We start from the raw sequence: 21,959 nt of genomic DNA, 5'->3' as shown, positions 1-21,959 counted from the left end.
ACCATGATCTGCCACCATTTTTATTTCAGGATGTATTTTATGTATTATGATTTTCTGACACTGTTTCCTCGTTTGAAAGACAGTCTGGAAACACTTTCTCATTGTTAACCTCCAGACGTCATTTAGTCTTCTGGTAATGTTCTGATAACAACATTAATGGGATTTCTTTCTCTGATGCAGGGCCTGATGGAGGAGAACAGGGTTCAGATCACCGTTATCAACCCCAAGTCCATCACCATGGGTCAGCTGTACGGTCAGTTTGACCCCGTCTCTCATGAGTGGTCAGACGGTATACTTGCTGTGAGCTACAGAGCCTTTGCCTACTCTCAGGTGTGTCCCATTATAGCAGTTTAAGTGGTTGAAATGTGCACATAAATGTTTAAAATGCTCGAATACACAATACTGTGCACAAATATTTATATTCATTTTAATTGGATCTCTTGGGGTCCTGGGTTGTAAATAATCTTATGTAATTCTTTTCACATGTCAATGCACAATGATATTGTTAGGTTTACCTTAAAAGACAGTTTCCATTTAATATTCTGGTTTGTTTACTAAATGATGATGATGATTCTCCCCATTCCCCACATCTGGAAATATAATTAGTGTTATGAAGATGTCTATAACAGGGAAACCAGTCTAGTTATGCCAGATTGGCACTGGCTGCAAAGCATTTATCACACACGTAGTTCACAGAATGTCCCTGGTATCGCTCACGGCCCTAGCAAAACATAACAAGAATTCAGATTTCAAAATTCGGATGCCTAGAGTCCTCGGGCATCGATGTTTCAACAATGGGAGTCAGAAAGTCAGTAAGTGAAAAAAAATGCCTTTTCTAGACTGGCTCTATAGATAATTTGGACAAAAATGTCATTGAGTTCAATTCCATATGTCAATTCATGGCATTACATTAACAGCATTTGGCAAGATGCCCTTATCCAGAGAGACTTATTTTTCATCTCATTTATACAACGTAACGGGGTTAAGTGTCTTGCTCCAGGGGACAGGGGACAGGCAGTTTGTCCACCCAGTAGTGCATTTTGTGTCTTAACCACTGAGCTACCACTTCCCACACCCAATAAACACAATTTGTCTCTGTTAATCACACAAGTTTTGCCTGTGTATTTGATCATTGTGTATTTGATCCTTGCAGGGTTTTATAATAATGTAATTTTGATGACACCTTAAACTAGTAATTAGAAAGTTGTTAAAATTAACTTTAATATGAGCAATGAAATAGTTTTTTTTTTAAATAAGAAATATACAAAATATTTTCTCTTAAATCTGATCGAGCACATCATTTCAGTGTAGCTGGACTCACTTAAAAATGCTTGTATTAACAATGGGACTCATTGACTAATCATCTCTTCAGACACCAGACAGGAAGTGGCTGATCTTTGATGGCCCTGTGGATGCGGTGTGGATTGAAAACATGAACACAGTCCTGGATGACAATAAGAAACTGTGCCTGATGAGTGGTGAGATCATCCAGATGTCTCCACAAATGAGCCTCATCTTCGAACCAATGGACCTGGAGGTGGCTTCACCCGCTACGGTAAGAGACACTAAGGATAGATCAATAATCTGTTTCCTCTGTGTTACTAATCTGCAAAAGGTTTCTTTACTGCTTAGCAAATGATGTTATATTCTCAAAATTATTTCTACAAAACTTTTGTGAACCAAACCTGAAATCTGAGAGATTCACCAAGGAACCTGTTCTTCACTGGTTGACACCAGATACTGGGATTTTGATCATTATACAGTATTAAACAGTCATATAGGGAAAGTGCAGAAATCTGTATGGAATGTAGAAGAAGAACAGATCAGTTCCTAAATGGAGGAGGAAGAGCATGGGACAGGTTTTGTGGACACAACAGGAGTTTAGAAAAAGAGAAAAAAGCTATATATCCAGCTTTGAACATGAATGTGAAAAATTGTTCCACACCTGGGGGCTTTGTATGAAAATGCTGTAGACTTTATTAATCCAGGTATTAATACAGAGCACCATTTATCTGTCATCTGGCTTTGCTGAAAGGGACAGATGTGTGTCTTCAGCATATCATTGGAAGCTAATACCATGTTTATGAATAATGCCATCCGGGTGTTGTATAAATAGATTAGAAAAAGAACAGGGCTAGAGCAGAGCCTTGTGGTACACCAAACCTTTCTATGTGTGTGTATGAAATCACCATTAAAAAACTGATAACAGTCAATCAGATAAGATCTGATAGGAAAAACCATTTCCTCAGCTCCTACTTTTTTATATTCTGTCGAGAGGTATATTGTGATCGATGGTATTAAAAGCTGCACTGATATCAAGTAATACAAGCAGTGAGTCACAACCCATGATCAGAAAACCAGGAGTAGGTCACTTACTACTTTAACCAGCGCGGTCTCACTTATGATGAAGTTTCAGTATGGTCTTTGATGGAGAACTACGATCTACAATCCTGGAGATAAAAAGGAGGTTTGAAAGTGGCCTACATTTTGAAACTAAAACTGAAATATAGCAAAGATTTCAAAATTCATAATTAGGAAAAAAAAATACAAAATCCAGCTAAAGCTTAAACTGGAATACAACGACAACAAAGGATTCTAGACGAAATGTCAACAGAGTCATTTGTTAGCTGCAGCGATTCAATATTTGGATCTGAAACGTTGTGTGGATGTTGCCGCTGGCTACCACTTGTTTCTGATGTAAATATGATGAAATCAAATGAAAACGAATCCCTCTATTTACTCATCACTGATGCACAAAAATGGCATGGCAAATGTGCAAATGTGTACTTTGATGTTTTAAAAAAAAAAAGTCTACAAATCAGATTTTCTCTGGTATGCATGAGGTTTTAAACAGCAAGCCTGTCAAATCCATTACCGATCCTTCTTTTCCACCAGTGTCTTTCTCTCAGACTTTTCATCAGTAACGACAAGCTTATAGTGGCTTTCAGAAACTCGAATGCCAGCTCACTCTGTACAAAACCTTTTATCAAAGTTTAGAGAAAAAAAAAGATTGTTCAGTTAATTAATACATGACACATTTTTAATTTTTGTCTTTAACTAACATGAGGCTTGAAACCATTTTAAACTAGTAATAGTAAATTTTTGGCAGCATAACTACATGAAGCAAGAGCATGAGCATTAAAGTTCTAAAGGTTTGAATTATACGATGAAGATACATGGCTGTCTTTATAAGGGGAAAGGGTGAAATATAGTGTGTGTGTGTGTGTGTGTGTGTGTGTGTGTGTGTGTGTGTGTGTGTGCACGTGTGTGCGTGGTGTCTGTGTTATACAGAGACTGCTATCAGATTAAAGTCGCTATTGATTAGAGGTAGTGTGTTTCTACCTTCAGCAGAGCCGAGATAGAAAATGAAAGGATTTGGCTGTAACACAAAGAGAGTCTTCTTCTCTCTGAGCTTTCTTTACTCTCTACTCATTTTATTCTATCTCTCTTTCTCTCACACACTTTTTCCTGCAAATCTCACTTGCTCTCGTTCCATTTTTCCACCCCTTATTCCCCATTGTTTCAGAGATACTCGATTACCGTTCAGCCATCAAGCTAGTAAACTCAGTAAAGTACTGAGTAAATACGTCCCTGCGCTCCTACTCCAGCAGCGTTTTAAAATTCACCAGCTACGGGGGCAAAAATATTTGACATTCATTTCACCGATGGAACACAGCTGTTATAACGAGCTATTCGTCATCCCTTCACCCACTGAAGACTTCTGCACCCGTTCCATCGATGGTATTAAAGAGAAAAAGTCATAAAATAGTCTTTTCTGTTATGTATGCAGCCTGATCCTGTGTTAAGAATGTGTGATCTTCCTCAAGAAAATGTTCAATCCTTAAACTGTGCAACATAAGCAAACAATCGGATCGTGGATTTAAAGGGCTTAAATGACACAAAATTGGACCTGCTTTTGGAGATGCTGTAAACAAAGCTTCTAAAGAAAATCTGCTTTGTGATTATCTGAGGAAAGTGTTACATCAGGTCACAGGTCCAGGGTCCTTGTGCTTTAAAATGCAGATTCTGTAGATTTATGCTAAACGTTCAATTATAAGCTACTGTATAATCGCTGTATTGTAAAAGAAACCAGAGTTATTTCCAGCTCAGGCATCCTGAGAGAAAAGAAAGACCTAAATTAGCACAATATCACAGCACCATGGACCATTTATCATAAAAATACCGGCTTCTATAAATAAACTACGAAGTAAAATCCGTGTACTTTTAAATGTTACACTGGAAATGTGGTGTTTGTGTGCAGGTGTCTCGATGTGGTATGATCTACATGGAGCCTCATATGCTGGGCTGGAGGCCGTTAATGATCTCCTGGCTCAACACCCTGCCGTCCACACTGAGCTCCGTGGCGAAAGACCTCATCACCGGCCTCTTCGACCGCATGCTGCCCACCTGCCTGCAGCTCATCCGCAAAGGAACCAAGGTGCTTACACAGATTAGCACATAAATCAATGCTGACTTTATTCCTCCAGAACTTTTGGTGGCCTAAATCTTTAGCTTAGAAAATGAAATATTCTCTTTGTCTCTAGTGTGTTTCCTGTAACATACACGATAATAACATACTGTTCTGTTGAATGAAAAAAATGCACAACAGAATGGTGTTACTACTGTTTCAGCTTAAAATACCCCTACGTTGATTTTCATTACCTTGTTCTGACAATTGCACTAAAAGACACAAAATGACTTTTCCTCACAGCCTCGGCACATTTTGTCCTGATATTTATGAGCACAAAATACTTATGATTCGTAGTTAAGGTGGCACACTTCAGCTGTTTCTATTTTCATTCATTCATTCATTGTCTACCGATTATCCGAACTTCTCGGGTCACGGGGAGCCTGTGCCTATCTCAGGCGTCATCGGGCATCAAGGCAGGATACACCCTGGAACCCTGGAGGTGTGAGGCAAACGTGCTAACCACTAAGCCACCTTGCCTCCCTTGTTTCTATTTTAAAAACCTAACTGAAAATTTCGTTATCGTAATGTTTGGGTTGCCTCCAGTGTTCAGCGATGATCTATTTAATGTCACATTTGTCTAAAATGTCTGCAGTAAATCACTGAAATGGAGTAAGCAATCCCAAAGCATAATGCTCTCTGATCCCAAGAGCTTTCAGTAATGAAATGTTTCATATCCATGGTTTAAAGAAAACGTGTTAAAGAACAACTATAGTGAGCATTTTTAGCTGAAGCCTATCCAGTCTTTCTAGCTTTTAAGTGAAATAAATGTCCATCTTCACATTTTTTTTGGGTCAGCGATACCTCGAAGCATAGTTCTTCATAAAAGAGAGATCTGACCTCTAACTTTTTCTGTTTTATGACCTACATAAGGAGTTGTCTCCGACAAACGACACCAACTTGGCGCGCTCCCTGATGAACCTGATGGATTGCTTGATGGACGAGTTTAAGGATGAGGGCAAGATGAAGGCCATGAATGAAAAAGATGTGTGTTCCTGGCTTGAGGTGAGAGACTACATACTGTACACACCTTAACCTCACAAGTATTGCCTAGTGTGTTATATACAGACTTTCACTTGCGTTCGTTTTGTACTCAGGTTGTCTCTCACCTCCCTAAAACATCTACCGGTTACTATATTTTGCCCTAAGTGTGAATGAGTGTTTGTCAGCGTGTGTGATAGTCTGGTATCCCTCCCTGTGCCATGACCCTTAACAAAACAGAGTGCTGACAGAAGATTGAAGACGGTCCCTAGCCGCCAGAATACGAGTCATTCGTGTCATTTATTTCTTCTGCTCGTTTACATTTTCTTTTTCCTTACAAACAAAATCAATCCTGTAAAGCAAGGATTCTGTCATTGTCTCCAGTCAGATCCAGTCTCCAGTCACACTAACTAATACAGATTTACACCAGCTTATCCAAAAATCCGACAGATTTTTTTTTCCAATTAAGATCCAGTGATTTTTTTTCCACTGATCCCAAGACAGAAGATCTTACAGTAAAAATATTTTATAGCAAGGTTTATTATATAGAAGTTTGTCTGTCTAGCTGTGCAGACATATATATGTCTGTATACAAATATAAATATACAGGATACAGTGTACACACCAGCTCATGTCTGGCACTCTTATGAAGTTGTTTTTCCCGTGGTTGCTTTCAATTCTCTCCTCCTGTCGATTCTCTTTCTTTCTTCTTTCTATAAAGGTGTGATCCTTTTTTTTCCACCTGGTCCCTTCAGACCAACATATCATATCAGCACACCAAACAACATTGATCCAGACAGCATTATTATAGCAGCATTATTGATCAACCTATGACAACATCTTCGGACCTGTTTGTCCCCTGGCTCCTAGTCCACACAGTTAGACAGACAAACTTACATATAATAAACGTTTCAATAAAATATTTTTTACAGCAACACGTAATTAAAGTGAAAGAGACGCGATCGGAAACAGCCGAAACGGTCTTCTGTATTTATTGCCCGTAGTACATGTTTTTCAGTAGCGTCTCACCGGGTCAGCGGCGGGCCACGGATAAATGAAAGTTTAATGACAATACAGTTTGTAAGAATATCTTGCCGAAATGTATTTTTAGCTATTATGTATGGTGTGTTAAAAGTATGATGCCATAGCCTGTGGCAGCAGGGCAATGATAGCGTTCGATGATGAAAGATTCTCCCAATACTGGGGCAGCAAGATGTCACACAGAATGATGATAGAATATACAGTCATACTGTTATTCTTATTTAGCTGTTGGCACTTTTTATATATTTTATGATTACATTCAGAGCTCAGTAACTGTTTCAGTTCTAATCTGAAATGGAATGTAAACAGTTTAATATTACAATCTACAGCAAAAAAAATGTATAAATAAAAACAATATTACTTCAGAATTCATATAAATAAAAAGAAGCATTTACGGGGTGTGAAACGAGACAGCACTGTAACTAACACTTACCCTGCTCGATTTTCTGTCTGCATTGTCTAGGGTATTTTTGTGTTCTCTCTGGTGTGGTCAGTTGGTGCCAGTTGCACAGATACTGGGAGAATGAAGTTTGATGGTCTGGTGAGGGAGCTGCTGACCAGTGCTCTGTCTGAAGAGACCAGAACAAAACATGGCCTCCTGGATCACGTAGAAGCACCGATCAAACAGCTGACAATCCCCTTACCTGCCCAGGGAACTCTTTATGAGTACCGCTTCATCAAAGAGGTTAGAACTCGTTGCCTAGTGGTTAAGGTTTTGGTCTTCCAATTGGAAGGTTGTGAGTTCAACTCCCATGTCCATCAAGCTGCCAATGCTGGGCACCTTAACAAGTATAAAATGAGATAAAAGTGTAAGTTAAGTCCCCTGAGCTCCATGAAGACAACGCGTAAGTCCCCTGAGCTCCATGAAGACAACGTGTAAGTCCACTGAGCTCCATGAAGACAACGCGTGGAAGTTAAGGTTGGAGTAGAATAAGGGCGTCTACCAAATGCCTTAAATGTAAGCTAGTGTACACTGACATTAAAGGGGAAGGAGGTCGAATGGTGAATGCTGGATATGAGCTCAATTTTATTTTGGACATCTGGAACAAGTTCTGCTCAATGTGATTTATTTTTTTTTAAATTCTCTTAATGTTATCAGAACACATATTTGGATTGGAGAAGATCTTTAGTTGGGTTTATAGAGTTTAAATATACACACAGAATATTTTGTATATACAGAAGCATTACAGAGTTAAGTGAAGGTAACAAGATGCTGCTGAAACACCCTGGCTACAGAGTACTTAGGACTATCAATCAATGATATTGCAGCAAGTGTAAAAAACTCTGATTCTATCTATCCTTAATGCTCATCCTTGTAAAATTGTGATAAAGAACTGATTTGTCTCATAATTAGCTTTGGTCAGGAGCTATAATTCTGATTGATTCTAATAAGGCTTCATGCATAACCTGGCCAAATGCATCAATTTTATACCTCATTACATTTTGGAAATAAGTGTTTCTGTCCTTTGTTCCAGCAGACAGAGGTAAAAAGGAGCTTCTGCCTCAGAGTCTCCCATTAACACTCCCTTTTTTGTTTAACTGTCACTTGGTCTAAGTGAAATTAAACTGATTAGTGTTCAGCGTTGTGCACAGGAACGCTCAGTGCGGACAGGGCAGTACGGCTTATAATCAACAATGGGTATGGTAACATTTTGCCCCGGAAACCATATCAGCGATTACACAATGTTCAAAACCTATACATTTAGAGCGTCAGAAGTCAAAAGCCTAAATAACAAAATACATCAGCATCGCCTTACACCATCAGACACACTCCATGCTTTGAATCCAGAGAGCCGAAGCCATCCATCCATCCATCCATCCATCCATCTTCTACTGCTTATCCGGGGCCGGGTCGCGGGGGCAGCAATCTAAGCAGGGATGCCCAGACTTCCCTCTCCCCAGACACTTCCTCCAGCTCTTCCGGGGGAATACCGAGGCGTTCCCAGGCCAGCCGAGAGACATAGTCCCTCCAGCATGTCCTAGGTCTTCCCCGGGGCCTCCTCCCGGTTGGGCATGCCCGGAACACCTCCCCAGGGAGGCGTCCAGGAGGCATCCAGAACAGATGCCCGAGCCACCCCAGCTGACTCCTCTCGATGTGGAGGAGCAGTGGCTCTACTCTGAGCTCCTCCCGAGTGACCGAGCTCCTCACCCTATCTCTAAGGGAGCGCCCAGCCACATCCGGGATCTTGTCCTTTTGGTCATGACCCAAAGCTCATGACCATAGGTGAGGGTAGGAACGTAGATCGACCGGTAAATAGAGAGCTACGTCTTGCGGCTCGGCTCTTTCTCCACCACAACAGACCGGTATATCGACCGCATCACTGCAGAAGATACACCGATCCACCAGTCGATCTCCCGCTCCATCCTTCCCTCACTCGTGAACAAGACCCCAAGATACATAAACTCCTTCACTTGAGGCAGGAACTCTCCACCAACCTGATATATACATTAAATAAAAATTATTTAAGTAAAGTTCTGTAGAGTCCTAAAGCAAAACTTTTAACATTATCAGTGTAATGAAATGAGAAAATTGTGGAGAGGAAAAAATCATTATCCAATTAAACTGATCCAATTATAGTTATAATTATCCTGCATGCTATCCATGCATGTTAATGTTTGTAATCCATGACTTCAGGATGGATTCATCTGAGCTGCTGTTTTCCAGTTTACTCACTAATCACCAAACATGAACCCAAAATGAGCTGCGTTCACTTATCTAAAGACAGAAAGACTTAGAAACTAACAAGCGATGAGATTGGCTCTATTACAGGACTGGAAGAGCATAACCAGAAACAACAACAAATAAATAAGAAATAACGCATTTTATTTTATTGACGTGGATTTAGATTTTAATTCATGACTAGTTGATTGTAGAATCCTGAATTACAGGATGTGTAAATGAAAAGATAATTTCTAGATAAAGGTTATAATATGTTTCACCAAATGAAATTAGCATCTGTTTACTAAATTCTAAATTGATTTTGGGGCAAGGAATTAATTTCTGTTATAAATATATAAATATAAATAAATAAATAAATAAATAAATAAATAAATAAATAAATAAATAAATAAATAACACTATGAGGCAGACTCAATGAATCATGCTGCTAACATATACACTAGGATACACTATATGGACAAAAGTATGTGCACCCCAACCATCAGTCATGTTCTTCCCCAAACATCTTGCTACAAAGATGGAAGCAGAGAGTTGTATAGAATGTCTCATTACGGTTTCTCTTCACATGAACTGAGAGGCTCAAACCTTGAGCCAGAATGAAAATGCCCCTGTGCACAAATCCCCTGAGCTCCATGAAGACAACGTGTGGAAGTTAAGGTTGGAGTAGAAAAACTGGAGTATCCTGTAAAGTATCCGTTACCCCACTGAACACCTTTGGGATGAACTGCAACATCGACTAATCCCCAGACCTCCTCACTCTTCAGTGTTACAACATCAGTGTCGGATCTCACTAAAGCTTCTGTAGCTAAATGAACACAAATCCCCACAGCCACGATCCAGCATCTAGTGGAACGCCTCTCCAGACGAGTAGAGCTTATCAGAACAGTAAAGATGCATTAAAGCCGATCAACAAGCATATGTTCAATTCAAGTTTTCAATTCAAGTTTATTTGTATAGCGCTTTTTACAATAGACATTGTCTCAAATGGGTGTGATGGTTAGGTATCATTCATCACTTTGATTCATAGCACATAACATTCTACTAAACAATTTTTTTCACCAGGCTTATGTGACATTAAACTGTAATATGGCTGATTTCTAAAAAAAAAAATGAGTTTGTTAGCCCTTTTCTAGTTTAATTACTAAAAAAAGTAAATGTCTTTCATTTAAAATTAACCTTATCATCATTTGACTCTAAACCAGGGTCCGGGCAGATATGAGCCGTGGATGAAAGAGCTGAATCTGGCGCCACCGATCCCTAAAGACATGCAGTTCAACGAGATCATCGTTCCCACGGAGGATACAGTGCGCTACACAACTCTGATGGAGCTGCTCGTCACGCACCAGAAGCCCACCATCTTTGTGGGGCCCACAGGAACCGGAAAGAGCGTATACATCATAGTAAGTGTGTCGGGGGAAAAAAAACAAAAAAAACTATTACTGTATATTCTTGGATGATGGTGATAAAGTGTTCAGAGGACAGTGAAAAGCAGGCAGACAAAACAAGATAAATCATAACGAGACTAAAAAAAATGCTTATAACCCTTGATAATGTGAATAGGTTATTCCACAGTTAATTAGTTGAGCTTTCAGAAGTGGGTGCTTGATAGATGTGTGTGTGTGTGTGTGTGTGTGGCACACTCATCACACGCTGCCATTCACACCTGATTCCACTCGTCACTTCATTCTAAAACCCTTCATTAGCCGAACAAGGTGTTCTGAGCTTAATAAACACTTTCTTACACTTGATTTAAACACCTTCATCTGTCTTCTTGAGGCTAATTTTACAAAAGGTATTGGTACAAGAAATAGGGGAAGATGGCCCGCTTTTCACTGTGCCATTAATCTATCAGGCCTTTACTTCCAAAAGAAAATAAATATAAAATAAATATATCCCTTAAGCTTTTTAATCAGCCTCTGAGGAACAGCCAAAGGCAGATGGAAATAAACAATTCCTTGCGGGATCTTGTCCACTGGAGACAAATTTAGCAAATGTGTTTAGCACCAAGGAGGCTTCTCACTCACACTCTCAGTACCTCGACGCTGCTGGAGCTAGAGCACGTATCTGTGTGTTGCATGTGTGTGCATGACAGCGGCTCGTGATAAACGAGCCGGCGGGCCAAGACCGACAGCGCCCTGCCGCGCCCTCTTCCTTCGTTCTATCCTTCTACCCGAGAGTAAGAGTGGAAAACGGCTCCTATTTTTGGCGCGACCAGCTGGAGATCCATCACACTAACAGCCTCATCCATTACTCGCCTCGTTACGCTCATATTTTACACACAGGCACACAGGCATGCACACACACACACACACTCAGCCGTGATACGAGCCCCCTTGTGCTCGCTATAGATTAACAGTTACAAGTGCGGGGGCAAAGTACGTCCGGAGGTAGTTTTTCACTAAAGGGTGAAACGGAACGTGTTTTATGGTGCGGTTGAGAAGAAGGCGATCGGTCCTCATTTGGCGAGGGCTGTGAATGATTCATAGTGTCATAACACTTTAGCAGCCATTTTGCAACGATTATGTTTACATCCTTCTGAGTCAGTAGACACTAAGCATCTGACACTCATTCAGTACACACTCGTGCTCTCGTTTGCTTTTTGTGCTCTTTTTTTTTTTTTTTACATTTCTCATCCTTTCATTTGGAGAACCAGGGGCTTTTCAAAAATATATTTGAAAGTGCCCTGTACCAAAGAACCAGAGCGGAAAAAAAACACCCTCCCTGATGATATTTAATTTTCAGGGTGAATATTTTAATGCCTGCAAATGACTTTAATGGCCACATTGAGAAAGTGGATATGAAATCATGTCACTTGTCAAATAAGTATGCTTGGCGCTTTCAGGAACAGTTAAGTGATTTTACTACATGGTTTTTCAGGCTCTGGTAAATGCAGAATTTGATCATTTTACAGCAGACGTGAATAGATTTGCACTTATTGGGAGGTAATTATCTGACCCACAGACAATGGAGGCAGTTGGCATCTGTGAAGTGTCATTATTACTAATTATTCCTACAAAACCATTCCAGATACAAGAACTTATATAAATACCATGCCAGCTGTAGATATTCTTGGTCTTTAAAGCAGTAACTTGTTTCATTTTACTTTACTTTAAAAGCCTACAATGTTTTTTTTATAGTCTATTGAAAAATAAGCTTTTAACATTAAATATCCCCCACAATGACTTAATGGGCTAATTGTCTATCTCCTCTAATCTACAGTAGGAGCATTTTGACATTTCTCGATATATCTCGAGAACCTCGGGTCCATACCCCTCCCGTGAGGTTAATTGAAACTGTTTGTTTCTCCGCAGGACTTCTTACTGAAGCGGCTCAACAAGGATACGTACAGCCCTCTGCTAATCAACTTTTCAGCCCAAACCACAGCGGCTCAGACACAGAACATCATCATGTCCAAGTTGGACAAGAGGCGCAAAGGAGTGTTTGGTCCCCCGCTGGGAAAGAAAATGGTGTGATATTATAATATTATCATTTTTTTTGTTCTATTTTAATTTGACTGGCTGCTAGCTTGTATAATAAGTTTCCTACTTATCCGCCTCGCACCTCTGGTGTTGGAGTTTGATTTACGAGTCGGCATGTTCTCCACGTGCTTTGGGGGTTTCCTCTGGGTATTTCAGTTTTCTCCTCAAGTCCAAAGGCATGCAGTAGGCTGATTGGCATCACCAAATTGTGTGAGATTATGCTCAGTGATGAGCTGGCTCCTTGTCTACTTGTCTTCCAGGCATAGACTCCAGGCTCCTCTTGACCCTGTATAGGATAAACGCTACAAAAAATGGATAGATATGATAAATCTGTCTGTTTCTGCTATGGTAGCCTGTGCTAAATAATATTATTACTAAAAAGTATTCCATATTTTTATCACCGTTGTATTTACATAACAGTTTTTGTAGTGTACCTAGTATTAGTCATTTATTATTTATGCCTTCATCATACTCATCACGAGTCCAACTATGTCTGGGCCGCACAAAATTGATTTGAATTTCGATCTTGATCGCAGGAGATTCATCAATTTTAGGCTCTTAAATGATTTTCTACAAAAGTCTTCTTGTTACATGAGGAGTTTAAATTCCAATTTTTAATCTTTTCATGTTGCAACATGTTTGTTATGTGTGACTAACCTGTTGTGAAGTGTGTGTGTGTGCGTGTGTGTGTGTGTGTGCATGCATGGATGAGATTTCAGGTTTTGGGAATCATCAGCATAATGTGAAAGTGTTTTATTCTGCACAAAACCTTTAGTGTGGGAGGGGATGTGATGACTGAAAGACAATTCTAGACAAAACAAACTATGAAATTTTTCATCATGTCTGAAGTCTCAGTTTTAATACTGCTTTGATCATATAGGATTATCCTGTAGCGCGGTCGAGGCTTTTGGATAAGATTGATGCTAAAGCACATTATTTTTATTGTAGGATTTAAGTGTGTTGCTTAAAAAGCTTTTCTGGGTAGGTGGTGTTCGTGGATGATGTGAATATGCCTGCGAGAGAGACATACGGTGCTCAGCCTCCTGTGGAGCTTCTGCGCCAGTGGCTGGACCACTGGAACTGGTACGACATGAAGGACTGCTCCATAATTAACTTGGTGGACATCCAGTTAATGTGCGCCATGGGGCCTCCTGGTAGGTCTTGCTATCTCACACAGAATGTGAATAAACACAATGATCGATGACTGTACATTTTTATCTTTATTTTTTATAAATGAGATTTAAAACAATATAAAAGAGGTTTTGTTTCTCATGGAGACTGAATAAATTTATGAATGATTGATGTAGCTGAACATAACGAAATGCACGTCTGATGTATCTTCCTTTGTTTGTTTGCCGTTTTTTTAATTTACAGGTGGTGGAAGAAACCCAGTGACAGCTCGCTTCCTTCGTCATTTTAACACAGTAACGATCAATGAGTTTGATGACAAGACCATGTATACCATTTTCTCCAGAATCCTAAACTGGCACTTGACTATACGGTAAATGTTATGGTGATTTTATCCTACAGGCCTAAAACATACAGCTGTAGTTTTCTTGCTTGATTATTTTAAGTGTATAACGTTAGGTCTGTAAGGGATAATATGATGAATAGAATCATGTGCATCATCGATGCTGACATTTACATAATAGCCCAAAATAAATATGGATGCTTGTGCTTTTTCTTAGACTTCCCTTTCCTCCAGCATTTGCCAGCCTCACAGCTCAGATAGTGGGTGCCACCCTGGCAGTGTATCAGGAGACCACTAAGAATTTGCTGCCTACTCCAGCCAAGTCTCATTATCTTTTCAATCTGCGGGATTTCTCCCGCGTCATCCAGGGCATTTGTTTATCTTGTCCAGATACTGCAGAAGACGTAGACGCTATTAAACGCTTGTGGGTACATGAGGTAGGTGTGATAAAAACAACATGTAGCTTAAGAACAACCTTTGTTGGATTGTAATGGAGACATGTTTTCAGATATTGAGAGAACTCAGAAAGTTCTGACAATACCTGTATTATTTCAGGTGCAGAGAGTTTATTACGACCGCTTGGTTCACCCATCAGACCGCACCTGGATGGTGGGTTACTTGCAAGAGGTCTGCAAGTCCCACCTAAAGGAGGACTTCCATCAGCTCTTCAAGCACCTGGACTTTGATGCTGATGGAAGCGTGACTGAAGACGACTTACGCAGCCTCATGTTTTGTGATTTCCATGACCCCAAGGGTGAAGACCACAACTACCGTGAGGTCGGTGACGTTGACCAGCTACGTCAAGTGGTGGAGGCCCACCTAGAGGAGTTTAACAACATCAGCAAAGCACCAATGAATCTTGTGCTCTTCCGATTTGCCATCGAGCATGTATGCAGGATATCTCGCATCCTTAAACAGCCGCGGGGTCATGCGCTTCTGGTTGGTGTTGGAGGGAGTGGTCGACAGTCCCTGACTCGCCTGGCTGCTCACATGGCTGAGGCCGAGCTTTTCCAAGTGGAGATATCCAGGAGTTATGGGATGACAGAATGGCGAGATGACCTAAAACTCATTATGCGCAAATCAACATCTGGAGAAACCCATGGTGTCTTTCTCTTCACTGACACACAGATAAAGATGGAGTCATTTCTGGAAGATGTTAGCAATTTGCTCAACACGGGTGAAGTTCCTAATCTATTTGCAGTGGATGAGAAGCAGGAGATCTGCGAACGGATGCGGGTCTTGGATCGCCAGCGGGACCGGGAGAAGCAGACAGATGGAAGTCCTCTGGCACTATACAACATGTTTGTAGAGCGTTGTCGTAGCCAGTTGCATGTGGTGCTGGCCATGAGTCCAATAGGTGACACCTTCAGAGGCCGTCTGCGTCGTTTCCCTGCACTTATCAACTGCTGCACCATAGACTGGTTCCAGGTTGGCAATGCACACGTTTTAAGGGTCTCCTGGTTCCCCCATTAATAGATAAAATGATATCTCTAAAGGTTTTTATTGTGCTAAATGTTGCTAATTCATGTCCATATTCCCAAAGTTTATATATACAATAGTTTGTGGGCATCTGATCATTACACCCATATGTGGTTTTTCCACAAACTGTTGCCAAAAAGTTGGAAGCACCTCAAAGGGACCGCCATGAAGATATGGTTTGCCAGGTTTGTAGTAGAACTCAAGTGGCCTGTACAGAAAACTTGATCTCAATTCCACTGAACACTTTGGGATAAACTGGAGCACCAACTGCATCCAAGACCCCCTCACTCATCTACAGTTACTGACCTCACTAATGCTCTTGTTTCCGAATAAGCATTTCTCAAACGATATCATATGTAACGCTTTCTCAGTATATTGGAGGTTGCTATGAATAAACGAATAAACTCCATTTAGAAAGTAATGTTCACTAGGCACATAAGCATATGGTGGTCATTTGTCCACAAAACGTTGGCTATATAACGTATTTACCACCTGTTACCAGCATTCACACTTCTTTGTTGATTTCCCCCCCCCAAGACCTGGCCTGATGATGCTCTACAGGCTGTGGCATCTCGGTTCCTCGAGGACATTGAGATGACAGATGAGGCTCGTGCTGGCTGCATAGACATGTGCCAAAGCTTCCACACTTCCACTATCAATCTCTCGGCATCCTTTTTGGCGGAGCTGCAGCGCCACAACTACGTCACCCCGACCTCCTACCTGGAGCTCATCTCCACCTTCAAAGTCCTACTGGAAAGCAAGAGAGAGTAAGGGTCTTTAATCATGACCATTAGAGTTTGTTGTTAAGTCTGGGGTTCATTTTATATATTTTGATTTGAGCAAAAGGAAAAAAAATCAACATGTTAATCCCTTAAAAATGCCATCCATTCCTCTGCAGTGAGGTGATGAAGCTAAAACAGCGCTATGAAACCGGCCTGGAGAAGCTGGATTATGCTGCTGCTCAAGTGGCCACTATGCAAGTAGAACTAGAGGCACTTCAGCCTCAGCTAGTGGTGGCTGGCAAAGACGTGGATGAGATGATGGTGGTAATTGAACATGAGTCTGTGGAGGTGGCTGAGACAGAGAAGGTAGTTCGCCTGGATGAGGCAGTGGCAAACGATCAAGCCATGGCTGCCAAGGCCATCAAAGATGAGTGTGATGCCGACTTGGCTGTTGCTCTGCCCATCCTGGAGGCAGCTCTGGCTGCACTTGATACACTTACACAACAGGCAAGAAAATGCACATGCTCTCTCATACACACACAGAAATAGAATTACAACCAGCATTAAACGTACTTTGCTTGCACACCCAAAAACCTTGTTTGCCTCTCTGTAGGACATTACACTGGTGAAGTCCATGAAGAACCCTCCAGCTGGAGTCAAAATTGTGATGGAGGCAATTTGCATCCTGAAAGGCATAAAACCTGACCGGATCCCCGATCCTTCTGGCTCAGGCAAAAAGATTGAGGACTTCTGGGGCCCAGCCAAGAAGCTTCTAGGTGACATGAAGTTCCTACAGAGTCTGCATGAGTACAACAAAGACAACATTTCCCCCGCTTACATGTCTGTCATTCGCAACAAATATATCACCAACCCTGATTTCGTCCCCGAGAAGATCCGAACAGCCTCCACCGCAGCCGAGGGCCTCTGCAAGTGGGTCTGTGCTATGGACTCTTACGACAAGTGAGTTGGTATAAAACGATTAGACAGGTAACCATCGTAAACCGTACTAATAAGTGGATGTCTCCCATATTAGAGGCAATAGAATGTAATGTCTTCTCTCTTAGGGTTGCAAAAGTTGTGGCCCCTAAGAAGGAGAAGTTGGCTCAAGCAGAAGGTGAGCTGAAAGTAGCTATGGAAAGTCTCCAAAAGAAGCAGGCCGCTCTAAAGGAGGTCCAGGACAAATTAGCCAAACTTCAGGCCACTCTGGAGGCCAACAAGAACAAAAAAGCCGATCTGGAAAATCAGGTTGGTCATAATTGCAATAATAATAATAATAATAATAATAATAATAATAATAATAATAATAATAATAATAATAATAATCCACTGGTGTAAAGAAATGTAAGAGTCTAATCTATACAGTATTCCAAGTAATCTAAGCTTCAAGTATAAACTGTTTAAAGGCCACTTAGTAAGTGAAGAAGCTACTGTATAAGCACTGACATCTTCAGTAAGCTCTGTAACCTGGTCAGCGTCACAGTGAACCAAAATCAATCCCATGAACATGTCTATATTTAAAACTATAACATTCACCTTGCTCATTGGGATTGATAAATAGATTGTTTCTTTTCTTTGAGATTTTGCTTTGATGCCTACATAAATCTACCCAGTGTGGGTGTGCAGAACTTTTTTCCCTTCATTACGTCTTGGAACAAACATTTCAAGAGACACGACGCAATCAGTCTTTAACTGATTACAAATTCTGCCCTTTTGATGGTCTGTTCGTGTGGGCTTTGTTTACATCTTGTGTTTTTAAAAACTTTACTTAGTAGTTTTATCTTCAAATGTCTTGAAAAGCCCTATGGCTTTGCCTTTGTGTGCGCTTTTCTTCAGCGCATCACGCTGTTCCTGCTTTGAAGTCAGCAAAGTGAAGCTCTCGTTTCTAAACCCACCCTCTGTGTACACACAGCAGCATAAACTCTCCCCACACACCCAAACACACTGCGCTGATTTGTTTATGGGAGCTGGCTGTCAGTTTTTTTGGTTAAACACACCACCAGGGCCCTACTGTCTTTTTCTGCCCTATTTCACTACCTTTCATGTTTTGTCTTCTTTTCTTTCCCTTGTTTCTTCTGAATTTTTGTTTCTTTATTTTTCAGCCTGTCTCTTTTCCCTGTTCAATGAAGAGAAATGTTTATGCCATGCTCCCCCAAGCATATCGCACATTTCATGCACAGAGGCAATGACTAACTCTTCCCTAAATGCTAGCTTTGAGAAACACTTACTTTTTAATACTCTGCTTTCCTTCTGTTCAGGAATTTGTGTGTGGAAAAATATGGAAAAGCCCATAGCAAGAGGTAAACGTTAGGTATTCGGTTGTGGCATAGCATTAATAAGCAACAAGAAGGAACCATTCGGAGAAAAAAAAAAAACGGATATGGATTTATGGAATTATTTACTCAGAGCCTCTGTGCCAGGAATGATCACAGCCTCCATGTCGGATGCTTCTGTTAAAGGATTCGGTGTTACTATATTATACAAATACTAGGCCAAACGATGTGAGCTGACCATTTGTGATAGGTGGAGATGTGCAGTCAGAAGCTGAAGAGAGCAGAACAACTGATTGGTGGTCTGGGAGGAGAGAAGACACGTTGGAGTGAGACAGCATTGAAACTGGGAGAACTGTACACCAAGCTAACTGGAGATATTCTCATCTCAGCTGCTATAGTAGCCTACCTGGGGGCTTTCACATCTAGTTATAGACAGGTATACACACACACACACACACACACACACACACACACACACACACACACACACACACACACACACACACACACACACACACTTATTTGGCTATATCAACACATTTATTCATTTATCTTCAATAAGCACTTCATCCTGATTCACCTGAAGTCCACCAAGGATCTCAGGAACACTGGGCATGAGACAGGAATACACCCTTAATGAGACACCAGCCTATTACAGTGCACCGTTCACACGCAGCACACTTAAGGGTAATATATTGTATCTGATCCAGCTTCCTTCATGGTTTTGGGAGGTACAGGGAAACAAAGAAATCCAAAAGAAAACCCAAGTAGACGTAGGGAGAACATGCTATACACCACACCGATCCTTAACTCTAGAGTGAATACCGATTGCTGCATGTCGATAAATGGTAAAAAAAAAAAAAATAATAAAACTACAACAAATAAATAAAAGGATACTAGTACTAATAATAAATCAATTGAGGGCCTAAACCATCTAAGCACTTTGTTAAATTGAGATATGAATGGGAAATAGATAAATGAAGATAAAGTGGAAATACAGTTAATCTTACTTACTTTTCATGCTCCATTTTTGTGTAAGACTATTTCCTCATGGGAACTCACAATATCTGCCCTCGGTTCCAAAGGGGTTGGGTTATTATTGTTGTGGAGACATAATGAAAGATACTAATAATACATACAATAAAACATCTCTCTCGTTTTCTCTCTCTCACACACACACACACACACACACAGATGCACTGTACGTGGGCACATTTGTCAGGCAACATATTTCCAACGCCCAACAATCGAGCCCTGTTCTCCATTTCATTTCCGTCTCAAAGCTCCTTGTTTGATGTGACCCAGGCGGCACAGGCATCACATTTCTAAATATTTAACTTAATCACTTTTTATGAGACACACGAGGAGCCATATTAAAATGCCTTTGCAGTCTCTTTGTCATTATTGGCACACACGCCTATGAAAAATGAATGAACCCTGGGAAAATATTTGGAAGCATACTGCGAGATAATGTTGTGAACTTGGAGTAGTAACCGAGGGAACAGGAGCACTTTACATACGTCATGTTCGCGCAGAAGTATATTATATTTGTGCGTACGAAGCAATTATTGTTTAGAACCAAAAAAATAAATAAATGAATGTCATCTAACTGGCTCAGCTATTAGATATCGCTGGCGTTTTTGTTCTTATTGTATTTCAGGAAGTATAACTTTTTTTTTTTTTTTTTTTTTTAAACCTTCCAGCAGATTCTTAAGAAAAAAAAAGGATTATTATTTAATTAGTCTTACTGTACCATCTCTATCTTTACACCAGGAGAGTTTGAGGTATGTGCTCATACTTTCTTATAAAAAGTGCTTAGTGCTTTAAAACTCCTGCTTTTTCAAGCTGTGTTCAATTTTGAGATATGTGGGAGCGATATCAAATATACACAAGCAATATTCTTAACAGCTTGGAACAAGATATCCTGCTGTTAGGACCCACGGAAAAGTGTCGTTCGTAGAAGAGAGGTAATATTGTAGTGATCACGGTTGCTTAAATATTAAGCATACTTTCCTTTCAAACAAAACACTCCAGCCATCATTAAAGCTAGAATTGGTATTCATGAGATTGGCACTACCTGTGATGGACTGACCTTACTGTACGTTCTAGGGTGGATTCCCGCATCCTACACAGCATAGGTTCTGGATCCAACATCACCCTGACCAGGAGAAAAACACTTAAGGAAATATGTGTTGGATAACTTCCTTGAGGAAGTTCATTCAGCACTGACGTTCTTTATACTTGAGCTCTAAGTGAATGCTACGTTTAAGTTTAATATCTAATATCAAATCACAATCTTGCTATCTGATCACATCTCCTTTTTTTCCCCATTCATGTTCAACCATGCTAGCGTGTTTAGCATGAGGTATGCTTGGAATCGAAGTGGCTAGAAAACCACTCCATCTCTACAGTGAAACATGTGGTAGCACCATGTTTAGCTTTGTTCTCTGACTAATGCCCTCTTTTTACCAGTCCACTATTAGGGTCCTGATCGACAGTCTTTTCTTTTAAGTAATAGATTTTAACGACGTTACAGATTTTCCAAATGTTTGATAGTTCAACTATAAACTGTTGTAGAAAGGACATTATTTACAATGACATTATTTCCTGTCCAGTGTCACCCAAATGAGAATGAGGTTCTCTTCTGGGTCCGGTTCCTTTTAAAGTTTCTTCCTCGTATCATCTCAGGGAGTTTTTCCTTGCCACCATCGCTGCAGTATTGCTCATTAGGGATAGATGTTAACTTAATTTTAAACTTTACAATTATTCATTCATTTATTCATTTTCTACCGCTTATCCGAATTTCTCGGGTCACGGGGAGCCTGTGCCTATCTCAGGCATCATCGGGCATCAAGGCAGGATATTCCCTGGACGGAGTGCCAACCCATCACAGGGCGCACACACACTCTCATTCACTCACACAATCACACACTACGGACAATTTTCCAGAGATGCCAATCAACCTACCATGCATGACTTTGGACCGGGGAAGGAAACCGGAGTACCCGGAAGAAACCCCCGAGGCACGGGGAGAACATGCAAACTCCACACACACAAGGCGGAGGCGGGAATCGAACCCCCAACCCTGGAGGTGTGAGGCGAACATGCTAACCACTAAGCCACCTTGCCCCCTACAATTATTCAGTTTCAAATTGTCATTGTCTCAATGCAGCTTTACAGAAGCATATAAACAATATAACAATGGTAAACTACACCAGCCAGGGTAATGAATGAATTAATAAATCAAGACAATTTCATTTGTGTGTAAATATACTTGAATATCTTATGTATGTGCATTTGTAGAGGGCTGTAGAAGAATGGATCGAGCTGTGTAAAGTCAAAGCCATCCCCTGTTCTAAGAATGTGTC

The 21,959-nt window shown here is 40.6% G+C and overlaps 1 protein-coding gene across 2 annotated transcripts in view; it reads left to right on the top strand.

Moving 5' to 3' along the window:
- Nucleotides 1–21,959, top strand: part of dnah7 (dynein, axonemal, heavy chain 7) — an 86,492-nt gene that overhangs the window by 39,040 nt on the left and 25,493 nt on the right. For both annotated transcript variants that reach the window (XM_027152463.2, XM_027152462.2), the window contains exons 31-47: nt 181–330; nt 1,373–1,555; nt 4,262–4,438; nt 5,342–5,473; nt 6,954–7,175; nt 10,373–10,570; nt 12,482–12,637; nt 13,635–13,803; nt 14,024–14,150; nt 14,338–14,557; nt 14,676–15,548; nt 16,137–16,366; nt 16,498–16,828; nt 16,935–17,281; nt 17,386–17,566; nt 18,842–19,027; nt 21,895–21,959. The exon at nt 21,895–21,959 is cut by the window's right edge and continues 99 nt beyond it. In XM_027152463.2, coding sequence (XP_027008264.2) covers nt 181–330; nt 1,373–1,555; nt 4,262–4,438; nt 5,342–5,473; nt 6,954–7,175; nt 10,373–10,570; nt 12,482–12,637; nt 13,635–13,803; nt 14,024–14,150; nt 14,338–14,557; nt 14,676–15,548; nt 16,137–16,366; nt 16,498–16,828; nt 16,935–17,281; nt 17,386–17,566; nt 18,842–19,027; nt 21,895–21,959 — 3,947 coding nt within the window. The remainder of the gene's footprint in view (nt 1–180; nt 331–1,372; nt 1,556–4,261; nt 4,439–5,341; nt 5,474–6,953; nt 7,176–10,372; nt 10,571–12,481; nt 12,638–13,634; nt 13,804–14,023; nt 14,151–14,337; nt 14,558–14,675; nt 15,549–16,136; nt 16,367–16,497; nt 16,829–16,934; nt 17,282–17,385; nt 17,567–18,841; nt 19,028–21,894) is intronic.

Source organism: Tachysurus fulvidraco, chromosome 6, assembly GCF_022655615.1.
Source record: "Tachysurus fulvidraco isolate hzauxx_2018 chromosome 6, HZAU_PFXX_2.0, whole genome shotgun sequence".
NCBI classification, from domain to species: domain Eukaryota; kingdom Metazoa; phylum Chordata; class Actinopteri; order Siluriformes; family Bagridae; genus Tachysurus; species Tachysurus fulvidraco.
This window is presented reverse-complemented; position numbering and strand designations above follow the sequence as displayed.